The following is a 12,623-nucleotide window of genomic DNA, read 5'->3' on the forward strand; positions in this document are numbered from 1 at the left end:
GTCCTCGAAACACTTTTCCCTTTAATTTTAGGTAATGATGCACATCCTCAAAAATATCTTTACTCTTACGGACTGTAATTTGTGATTATTAGAAGTATGTGAACCTTCATTCCTTGCATCATTCAAGAAGGCTAATCCAGCATGTTTGAAGCAGTTGCCATTCACTTTTTTTTCTGTAAAACTCATCCCATGCTGAAATACATCCATTACCTGTAGCACATCAATTTTGCATTGTATGTTGTTTTTGTGATACAGCATTATTTTGTTTAATAGCTTTCTTTGATATATTTTTTTCAAAGTATTGGATTACACTTTGGCTAAGTTGTTGAAGAACTGATGTCATATTAGGTGACAAGCACTCAACAGCGATTACTTATAGACAGTGAGGGGATGAGGGATGCAGTTATCCACAAACCGCAAAATTTTCCTATTCTCCCTGCTCATCTTACAACCAGTCTTTGATCCATTCTTTGTAGATATTTGATAATATCTAAGCCTTTTAGCTTGCTTGATACATAGAAATGTCTTCAATCCTTTAAAGCATAGGTTCCCAAAGTGGACGGTACCACCCCCCAGTGGGTGCTGAAGCCTTCTGGGGGGGGGATAGTGGGTTCAGAAGCAATTGGGGGCATTCAGGCGGTCTAGGGGTCGGTGGCTCCTTATCTGTATTTTTATCTCGGGTCCAGTGGACCCAGTTCAAAGGTCAACCAATAAATTCTATAATTTTTACTCTATGGATACAGCTGAAATTCGCTATAGGTGAAGCCAGAACCATTTTCTTTGATTTTCCCACTTCAATTTTCAAAACCTTCTATTGAATTTCACGCAAATGACAAAAATGTGATATCAGGTGTGTATTTTTTTAGGCCTTTTTATGTTATTTTTCTAAACCCACCCTAATTAGCCTAGGGCCTTTGAAACTCAACAACGCGAGCTACTGTGAGTTGACATAAGAAGCAATAAAACGAAACAGTAGCAACAACTGTTTTTAAAAGGCGAACAGATCGTATTTCCTTTCTTCAACGTGTGTTGCTCCTATGAACAGAAAATCAGGGAAATTCATCTTTTAGAAACGAGAAAAACTGGTGTAAAACTGATAACACTGCAATGCACATTTGATAAAAAAAAAAGTTTGCTTTATTGTAATTGTTTTTAGTAAACAGTATTGGAACAGCAGTTTCCTGGGTTTGATCTAACGAAATTTCAAGAAAATATTTCTATTTGTAGCTGCGTTATAAACTTCGAAAATTGGTGTGCAAAAGAAGAAAAAAAAAAATCATCCGCTATGAATAACGGATTGTTTGTGAAATGTGTATTCTTCACAAAACTGCAATATTTTCTAACAGTACAAAGCTCACAGATTGCGACTAATGGCTGCTCAAAAAGTATTCTTAGAAGATATTTGCTTGTTATGCTTTGATGTCATCGCAAAGGGAGAAATTCTGTTTTAGTACAGAAGCCAAATAAATTCACTATACACGGTCATAATGCTGTTCTGAACTGCAATAAACAGATAAACCCCGCTGAAAAATAGATTTTCTCCCCATCACTTCTTTTGCTTTGCTGTGGTTTTTGGCGAGCAGTTTCACACAATCAAGTCAGTGACTGCTAAATGCGATGCGGTTTCTTGTATTCTCTCTCTATATTTCGGGATCTCTGACTGTGTGGTCATTCTGGAGTATAAACAGAAAATTTGTTAGTTGGAATGCTGCCCACCAATGGCGCCAATTATCAACTCTTTTACTGTCCTAATTTTCAATATGTGCAGATAATCAACTTGGGCAAGATTCGAAAGTGCTACTTCAATTAGGAGCAAAAATCGTTTGCCCCTACATAACAAATTATTTTAGGTACAATAGAGGATGACTACTGATGATTTTACTGATGAAGGAAGTGTCCACAACTGTACAAGGCGGTCACTCAAAGGAAAGTAACTATAGTCATTTGTATTCAAGGACAAGCTATACGGCGATGTTTGAAATGTATAATGCAGTTCACTGGCTGATATTTCCAGGGAGATTATTGCAAAATATTGTTCCGAAAAACAATTACAATAAAGCAAAGAGGGTTTTTTATCGAATGCACACAGGACAAAAATCAGACTAATCTGAACTTAGGCATCCTACGACGAAGCTGACTTATTAGAACTTTAGCATCTGTTGTGAAACTGAATGCAATAAAGAAATATTTTCGAATCCGCGATGAAACTGACTTACTAGAACTTCAGCATCTGTGATGAAAGTTACAGATGTGGACCTTTGACAATCTCCTGGCCTTCCTCCCACCAAGAGTATTTTTATTTCTTTCTCTGTCTCTTTCCCTTAGGGTCGGACTAGAAAGGGTGAACTCCCTCCCCTAAGGAGTTTTTTTCCCCAAGTGAATGAAAGGAAGTGGAAATTTCAGGAAAATGAACCCCGTTTTTCTTCATTTGGCAAACTGCAGCTCTGTCAGCGCAAGAGAAGTGAAATTACATTTGCAGCTCAGAATGGAATCCAAGCAAGCAAACATATGACACTTTATGGTGAATTTTTCAGGCGTGTGTGATGAAAATTCAATTTTTCCCTCAAATTTTTTGATGGTATCAAATGCATAAAAAACAATCCGTTACTCGTAGCATATATATATATATATATTTTTTTTTTTTTTTCGTTTGCACAACAGGTAAGATGCATGCGAAGTTCCTTCGACATAAGTTTTCGAAGTTTATAACACAGCTATGAATAGAAATATTTTCTTGAAAGTTTGTAAGATCAAATATACATCCATGAAACTGCTGTTCCGATTTAGTCCTCTAGAAACAATTACAATAAAGGGAACTTTTTTTTTTTTTATGAAATGCGTGTTGTAGTGATCAATTTTACGACAGTTTTTTTTTCCCCTTCCATATCCAGTATAGCTTCCAATAGATGAATTTTCTATATTTTTTGTTAATAGATACAATACATACTGAAGAAAGGAAATGCGATATTTTTGTTTTTCAAAACCAATTCGTTGCAATTCTTTCGTACAATTACGAAAAGCAGTAAAAGCAAAATGTTGTGTCAGAGCGACAATGCAAAATATTGTTCGCAAGTAATGATGCTCAACTGTTTGTTTTCCATGAAAATTGTTTAGTTTTATTTTTTCCTTGGATCACCTTGGTAATGCTAATGACGTAAGCTTGACCAGTCAATTATATCTCTGTCTGTTGATTCGTTTGACAGATTAGGCGCGAATTTTAAACTAATGCCGTAGCAAGTTTCATCTTCAAAGCTTCCAAGGCCGTTTTGTCGAAGTAATAATTCATAAATCGATATGTGATTATACATTTTTACTGTTTAGGGATAAGTTTCATTACAATCATCAGTTGAAAGTGTGATAGATAAGTGGAGTCATACAAAGTGTAAATTAAATCTTTTATTTTGTGAATATTGTTGCAAATTTTATTACTTCATTATGTCTGAATCTAAGAAATGTCGACAGTACAGTACTGAGTATTTGAAATATGACTTTATTCAGTCTCCTACGAACCAATTATTACCTATGTGCTTGATTTGCCAAAAAGTATTTTCAAATGAAGCAATGAAGCCTTCTAGGCTACAAGAGCATTTGACTAAAGTGCATGCTGATGAAAAGGATAAAGATTTGTCATATTTTCAAGTACTAGAAGAAAAATATTTTAAACGTCCAACTATATCAAAACTTTTTGTGTCGTCCACTAAACAAGATAATGATGGATTACAAGCTTCTTATAATATTTCATTATTAATCGCAAAAGCAGGAAAACCACACACAATTGGTGAGGAATTAATCATGCCGGCAGTAAAAGAAGTAATAAACAGTGTTTCATAAGCCAGCGTCAGATATCATCAGGAAAATTCCTTTGAGCAATAATTCAGTGCAAAGAAGAATTGATGAAATGGCTGAAGTCGTTGAAAAATCATTGTGCGATTATTTGAAGGCATGCCAATTTTCCATTCAACTCGATGAATCAACTCTCCCAAATAATGAAGCACTACTCTTATCATACGTACGATTCATAAAAGAAGAAAAAGTTTGTCAAGAATTATTTGCTAAAAATTTGGAAGCGGATACAAAGGGAGAATCTATTTAATACCATGAATAAGTTTTTTCAAGAGAAAGACATTCCTATTTGTAATATTTTGTCTACTGCTGCTGATGGTGCTCCAGCAATGACAGGGCACCACAAGGGTTTCATAGCGCATTTGAAACAAGCAGTACCAAATGTACTTGCTATACATTGTGTTCTTCATTGTCAACATTTGGTTGCGAAGAATTTAAGTGAACGCCTGCATACGTCGCTCCATTACATTATTAGAGCAGTCAACAAGATTAGAAGCAATTCATTGAGTGACAGATTGTTTAGCCAACTTTGTAGTGAAAACATTTAAGATTTTAATCGTTTGCTGCTTCACACAGAAGTTCGTTGGCTTTTAAAAGGTATTTGTCTGAATCGATTTTGCAATTTGTTTGATTCAGAGTTCCTAGAAAAAAAGACAATGGATTGCGGGCAAACCTGATTACATCCAAAAATGACATCGCTTATTTGACAGACCTCTATAAAATATTTAATGAAGTCAATCTACAATTACAAGGTGATGAATGGAATTTAATTAAAACAAAAAACATTATTGCCGCTTTTGTGGGGAAACTTCTTCTGTTCAAGCGGAATCTAGGCCAAGGGGAATATAGCCACTTTTCAAATTTATCAGCAGTGTCTCTCAAAAAGGAAGATTTACTTACATACTGCCAACACTTGGAGGTTCTCCATGCTGATTTTAATGAGCAATCCAAGGATATTCTAACCATGAATATACCAAATTGGATTCTAGATCCTTTCTCACATGTAAACACAGCAGGATCATCAAATTTAGAAGAGGAACTCATAAAACTCACAGCAAACTAAGAACTAAAAATAAAATTCAAAAGTGGATACCAAGAATTCTGGCTTTAGAAATCAATACCGACACTGTACCCTGGATTATGGGAAATAGTGCAGAAATTTTTAATTGCATTTCCATCTTATTTGGCTGAGCGTGGGTTTAGCGCTGTAGTGAATTTACTATCTAAGAAAAGGAACCAATTGCATATAACTGAGGGTGGCAATTTATGACTGTTTTTAACGAAAGTTGAACCTGATATTAACAAACTTTTAAAAATGCATCAGGCTCATCCTTCACATTAATTTTTTTCTTTGTATTTTTATGGTGAAAGAGGCCTATGCGCTCAGGATTCATATTATTAAAAATGAAAATTATAGTTCCTCAGAGTTCGAAATAAACAATTTTCTAATACATTTGATGGTGTTTTAATTATTACAATAAGATTCTTACTAATGTAATACAATCTCCTAATATGTATTCGAATTTTCATATTTAAATCATTGTATGAAACTTCACATTAATTTGTTATTTTTGCTTTGTATTTTTACTTTATAAGTTCGAAATAAACAATTTTGTAATATATTTGATGGTGTTTTATTACAATAAGATTCTTACTAATGCATTTGCAATCTCTTAATATGTATTCTGAATTTTCATATTTAAACCATTATATGAAACTGTGCATAATGTTATTCGAGCATACATTTTACAATCTTTACATATGGGCTATGTTTCATCAAAATTGGAATAGCAATAACTGTGTTCAAGATGAAGCACATATTGGCCACTACTTTAACGGCATAAGCAGTAATTTATCATTAGTTGCTATTTACGTCGAAAATATCAAACGGCTTGAACGCGGAAAACTGTTATAATGGGGGGCATTACAAAATTTAGTCTTGCAAAGTGGGCGGTGGCCCAAAAAAGTTTGGGAACCTATGCTTTAAAGCATCTGGGCTTTCCCGTTAATTAAGAGAGGAAACTTCTCTGTGCCTGACATGTTTACCACTACATTTTTCACCTTTAAATTTAAGTTGGTAGCAACTTAAAAAATAAATTTGTCAGAGATGAAGATGCTTTGGTTCTATGTCAACAAAACATTTTTTAAATGATTCTTCTTCCATTACTTTGTAGCTCTAATTCCCTATTATATTTTGCTGCACACTTTTGTGCAAGGCCCATGAAGAGTCTCAAGTTTCTAGAACCATCCACTGAAACCTTCATCCAACATGCAAATGATACTATCTTAGTTTTTAAAAGATTTCCACCTACAGGAACATTTATCAAATGCAATCATTAGCCATTCCAAGAGTACACTTTCAAGATCTGGATATTTCACATTTTGTGCTTTGATCCTATATGGCACAGCAGAGTTCTCTAAGAATGGTGGTGAATACTGAATGCTTTAGCAATATTGGTTTTAGAATGTATGCAATTATCTACAGATTGTAAAATTTTAACTTTCTCTATGACTGGCAAAGCTACCCACTTTGTAGGAGATATACCGATAAACCAACAGTCTCTACATACTATATAAGGAAATGAATCTCTAGTTAAAGTTAATTTAATTGGGCAAACAAGTGTGAGAAATTGCCAATAAGCGATTTTTCACAGTCAGTCTGCAAGTGCATCAATATCTTCAATATTCTTTTATTTAAAAGTAAGAATACTGTAATAAAAAAGCTAAAAAAGAAGACAGAGTGGTGGAAATTTCTGGATCATTATAGAGAATTCATGCATCGTTCAAGGTCGTTATAATGAATATACAATAGTATTTTAACATCCCACCACATTATGTGGTGGGATATTAAAAAAAAGGTTGCTATAAAGCACCTTGACTGTATTACTATTTTTTTAATGCACTGGGATTCTGTGAAAACATTAGGTTTCCATCCTTTCTACTTTTATGTTTGTTCATGCTTAATGTTATTAGGGTAATTATAAAAAGTAAAGCCCAGAGGAATTATTAAAAAATATGTATTTATTAAATACACATAATTTAAAATGTAAAAAGAAAAGACACGTTATGCAGAAAATTATCAATATCACATACTAACTAGAAATTAATACTTAAATGGAAATACAAAATACTGACAATTTTTTTTTTAAAGTGCACTCTGATTTCCTTCAGCATAGATAACAGATCAACTCAGAAAAACAAAAGAATAAAAAAAAAACTTTTTTTCTTTCAATTATAATTATCTATGCTGACAAAGACCATGGCACATTGGGCACTATAATTCAAATTTTCATTTACTGTAGTTAATATGACCAGTTTATTTCTGGCAAAGACTAAAGTTTTGTGAAGGTTACTACTATAATAATATTACAATTTTTGTATAAGCTTTGACCATTTATCATTATACTTCACAAAAAAAGATCTTGGTTAATGTAATGTGATATTACACAAATTTCTATATAAAGCTAGTCTGTATTTCCTTTATTCAGAGTAACTTACATAAACCAATTCTACATGTCTCGCATTCGATATTTTTAATATCACAAAGGGAATACTAAATATGGTGGAAAACTAAATGGAGTACATATTATGATAGAGTAAAAATACAAAGGAACACATATATGCTATGATGGAGTAGACAATGGCTGTTGATGTCGCAAAGCTTGGGTTCTTGACACTTGTTGTAAATGCTGATTTTTCAAGCGTTCCAACTCAGTTAGTCTCGACCGCGAATGTTCCAACCTGTGCCAAGCCATGTGCATTACTTTTTGGGCAGCATAGCTAGATCCTTCATGAGCTTGACCTACATTTGTAAAATATGATTAATGAAGAAGTGCATATAATATATATCATATAAAAAACTGTAACATGTTGACAGAACAGATAAAACGAAGTTTTAAACAAAAGCTTCATTTTAGTAAATTTTAGAATACTAAAAGAACTTTTGGTTGTAATATTCAATAAAAAAAATTTTTTTGATTGCATTCCACTTAACACACTTGTGCCATCTAAATGTGAGAAAACTCATTCAATGTGCCATAAATTTGCAGAATTTGAAAAAAAATCAACATTCTGAAAATTTGTACATAATGGTTGAAAATTAAAAGTTTGGAATTCAATGCTAAAAGCGAAATCTTACTTTTGTGCTGAAATGTAAATCATAACAAATTTTAAAATTTTATAAAAATTTTAATCATGTACATAAATTAACCTCAATACAAGCAAATAACAAATAAAAACCTAGCACTACTGCAAAGAATTCAATCAGTGTGCCATGAAATTAACGACTACTGGGTAGTTGTTAATTTCAGGTCCTTTTATGTTTATTAATACAATAATACTAATACTATAAAATATAAAACACAATAAAGCAAATGATGCAAGAAAGCAAGCTGACACAGCATCAGATGTCAAGAGCAACTGCATATGTTTCACCAAACTTTTCCATTGAATTTGTCCATAAATAAGTAACTTAAGCCAGAATATAACCAGTGGATCGACACACGGAATCCATACTGGCGATTGTTGTTCAGACGGAAGGGTTACTAAGTAGTTTAAGAGTTGGCAGTTAATTGATTTCTTCATTACTTTAGAAAGAGTAGAAGTAATTGCAATGGGACGATAATTGGATGGGATGGACTTATCAACCTTTTTAGGAACTGGCTGGATATGAGCAAATTTCCAAGCAGAAGGAAAAACACCTTTGGAATAAGAAAGTGAAAAAATGCGGCAAAGAACAGGAGTAAGTTCAGGAGCACTTACGAAGCTGGGAATAGCCATGAGATAAAGTTTCCATTGAAATCACCAAGTTGTGATCTGAGGCACTCACTTCAACAGCATACTTAGGATTGTTTGTGAGAAAAAGATCAAGTGTGTTGGCTGTATGGTTAGGATTGTCATAGGTAAATGTACAGTGCAAGGTCATTAGAAATTGCAAGAGCCTCAGCATCTCGACCAGCTGGGTCGGTGTGACTAGAAAACGGAAGCCAGCTGGAGTTGTGAACATTAAAATCGCCAAGGAAAATTACCTCACTGTTATGAAAGTTGGAAAGGAGAAAGTCAAGTTGCAAAGAGAGGAAGTCAAAGAGCTCCAAGTGATTAGTGGAGTTGAGAGAATGGTAGAGACAGCAGATGAATTTGACACAGTGAGGTAGAGAGAGAGAGAGATTTTAAGCCAGAGGAGATTCCAAATTACCAAGCCTCTGACAGGGAACATCGGAATGGATGTATGCAGAAGTACCACCTTTGAGGTGAAAGGAATCATACAGCGAATAATTTGGGCAACTGAAATGAGCAGTATTTGAATCAACCGATAACTGAGATTCTATCAGAAAAAATACATGGGGTTTTGCAGACTGCAAGTGGAAATGGACATCATTGAGATTAAAATTGAGACTACGTATATTTGTGAAATGAACTAGGAAGTGTTTGCAAGGTTTAGATCTTTTCGCAGATAAGCTTACTTTATTTGTTTGACAATTCATAGTGTATTCAATAGTAAGAAAAGGATGTGTAGGGGAGACATGCTGTATGAAGTAATGAAATTTTTGGATATATGGTGTACATATGGGAAGAATATACCCAGATCCTTGACATAACGTGGCCTCGACAATGCCCCCACATACACACTACTTGGATTCCCTGCAGTCACTATCTGGCAGAGTAGAGGAAGCAAGGTTATACACTAGCTGATCTGGAAGCCTCCTAAAGAGTTACCAGTAGGTTCGGTCAGGTGTACTAACTAGTGGCCAGCCTGCGAATACTGTTTTAGAGCTGTACCCTCAAAATGTAAGGAAGATTGAATCTCACCATAATGTTAATCATAACCTCAAAAGTCATCAGTCACACTGCATGATGGAAGAGTTGTCTGGAACTTAGCTCTGGAGACTAAACATGGGTTCCACCAATTCAAGCCTCCAATAAGCAAAATGGTGGTATTGCGCCAGTTGATGAGTGTCGTCTACCATCTAGTATTGCTAGTAACACAGAGGGGCGGCATTTCTCTATGTTTTGTGGGCACCACAACTCGACCCTACTTACGTCGGTTCATACCTGGGTGGTCACCCACAGTGTGCTTTTGCATGGAGGTTATACCCAGGATTACTAACAGTTCTACCATCGTGAAGATGCAAGCAGAGGATTTGGCTGTCACAGACCGTCCGGACTTTACCGAAATTGGGTCTACTTGACTTGAATGTCACCCGAATATCAGTTCCATCAGTTTTAGACTCCCAGGTAGCCAGTACAGCTTGTCTGGCATATCTGTGACATCCTCAAGGACCAATCTATATTAGAGGTCTGTATTATATGAGGTATATAGTATGTTGATAATCATTAATATACGGTATTTACAGCTAGTGCCATTGCAGTGGCAACATTACACTGTAATACACACACACACACACACACACTATAGTATTTTGCTAAATACAGTAGAAAGTTGATTATCCAAACTAATTCTGACAAAGGTTGGTTCGGTTAATCAAGCATACACGAGAATACCAAGTTTATATGAAACAAAATGTAATTAGGCCTACAATTGAATTATTGTATGTAAGGTTATTGCTATTGCATTTTGAAATATAAAGTATTATAAAAAATAATTTATTTAGGAAATTGTTTGTAAATAATAACCAAAACATTTTGAAGGAACAATGTATATTATATTTATTTTGAACTTATCTAATTGTTTTACATGGTTTCAATTACATATCACACTTTTTTTACATAAACAGAAATAAACAAACACAAGTAACTGCACTCAAATAAGAGTATAATGAATCTTGGGAAGGTTTATTTTTTAAAATATGTAATCTTGAATTTTTCTTTGAACCATGCAAGATTGTTTTTTTTTTTTTTTTGCGGCAAGGTCTCATCCTCTTTAATAGCAGTATCTCCGTAGAACTGCATTCAGTCTGTTGCTCACACCATGCCATTGCAGTTTCTAGTGCAGTGAAGGCCTTCAAGTGAGTGGGCTCGCTTCCTCTTCTTCATCATCAGAATAACCTTGGTTAAAGTCAGCACGTTCTTCATCCTTCATGCAACAATTTCTTCTTCGGATAAAATATGATAACCAGGATCATCAGCATCGTTGTTTAACCATGCCTCTGCATCATCTTGCCCACACTCAGAAAACCTGGGAATCCCTTGAAGTAAAGTTAAATCTTGCCTATGTCTTTATTCAAATCTTAAACATGGGTGACCATCTATTTGGCAGCACCCCAAAGTTTATGCCATCCCTTTTTCAGATTTCCCTTCAACAACATTAAGGATTGTTGCTAATATGTAGCAACAATCCTTAATGTTGAGCTTTTTTGAAAACCAACCATGCTCTCTTCATCTCCCTCTGGTAGCAGCAAGAGATGCAAGACTTGTTTGTTTGTACATCTTTTTTAGTTTTTCAATAACACCTTGATCCACTGGCTGCAGCAGGGCTGTAACATTTGCCGAAAACCTGACAAAGTTCATCAATCGAATTCAGTTTTTCAAGAGGAGGATGGGATGGTGCATTATCAATAGTAAGCAAAAATTTACCAGCTTTACCCTCATTTTCTCAATGCTTCTTCACACTTGGAATAAAATCTTGGCTAAACCAATTCCAAAACACAAAGGGGCAGCAGTATTAAAATTAAGAAGCAAAATGACACAGTATTTCATTTTGAAATAGCCATGAACAAAAACTCTAACAATGAGTGATTAGAAACAAAATGCCAGTAATAATCTCACACTGAACCTCCCCCCGCCAAAAGCCCACACTCTCACAACAGTTTTTTTTTTTTTGTAGTTGTTGGCGCATCGGCTTCTGTGGTCATAGTGCACCTCCCAAGGTTTTTGCAGTACTGTGATCCAAGCCCGAGGTGGGATTCGAACCCGCGACCTTTGGGTTGCCAGGTAGGCACTTTACCCACCTGGCTAGCCCGGTCAGCTCTCACAACAGACAATGTATAACAGATAATGACACATCAAGGTCACAGGAGACAGTCCTGGGTGCACCCAGTAGCTTAAAGTCAACATTTGATTTTTACCTCCTGTAATGACAAATTAAGACTATTTCTATGCTATACTGCATATATCTTCGAATAAATAATCAGAAATGAATTCATTATTACTACACAGCAGGAGTAATAATTTCAGCATAACAATGCACTAAAAGTAGATACTGTAATTTTGGGGGGGGGGCGGTGGTTCAGATAATTGATGTTCTACTGTATATGTTATGTGGAAGATTATTGTAAAAGACATAACTAGATAAATCTATGGAGAACGCATGGTTGAATACTTGTTAATGAATAAATTGTTATATTAATCTGTTGTTTTAAGTGCAGAAGTGTATATAATTGAATATTCATAAAATGATTTATAATTTATTTATTATATAAATTTAAAATTATAGAAAATTTATATCAGTAGTTTAAGCTTTGCTATGTTAAAAGTTTAAATTTGGCTTTGGTATTAATATTAAAAAGACCAAAAAGAATCAAGAAATTGCTAGGCTTTTGCTGGATTAGTTGAAAAAAAAAAAAAAAAAAAAAACACCTTTGTTTACACAGTCTGTATTCTTTTTATCACACTCCTCCTGGTGTCAGTGTACCAATCTAGTTGCCCCTTAAATTTCACCAAACTGCTGTCAACCTCATACTACTAAGGGAGGCAGTTTATTTCAATGGTCAACAAAATGCTGATGAAAGTCTATCAGTTTACCCCAATAGTTTTTCTGCCCAATTTCTAGGTTGTGTAGCTCGCCTCTTCTCACATAGATGCCTCTTTGCTGTCTCACCAGA

General features: G+C 34.7%; 1 protein-coding gene across 1 annotated transcript in view; it reads right to left on the bottom strand.

The window, feature by feature from the left end:
• Positions 1–7,100: 7,100 nt before the first annotated feature.
• LOC150080845 (mediator of RNA polymerase II transcription subunit 11-like) overlaps positions 7,101–12,623 on the bottom strand; it is a 43,829-nt gene continuing 38,306 nt past the window's right edge. Inside the window, exon 3 of the mRNA XM_090381729.1 lies at positions 7,101–7,645. Coding sequence (XP_090237855.1) covers positions 7,467–7,645 — 179 coding nt within the window. The 3' untranslated portion in view covers positions 7,101–7,466. The remainder of the gene's footprint in view (positions 7,646–12,623) is intronic.

The sequence above is a fragment of the Mastigoproctus giganteus genome, chromosome 9 (assembly GCF_048544385.1).
Source record: "Mastigoproctus giganteus isolate SK-2022 chromosome 9, ASM4854438v1, whole genome shotgun sequence".
Classification (NCBI taxonomy): domain Eukaryota; kingdom Metazoa; phylum Arthropoda; class Arachnida; order Uropygi; family Thelyphonidae; genus Mastigoproctus; species Mastigoproctus giganteus.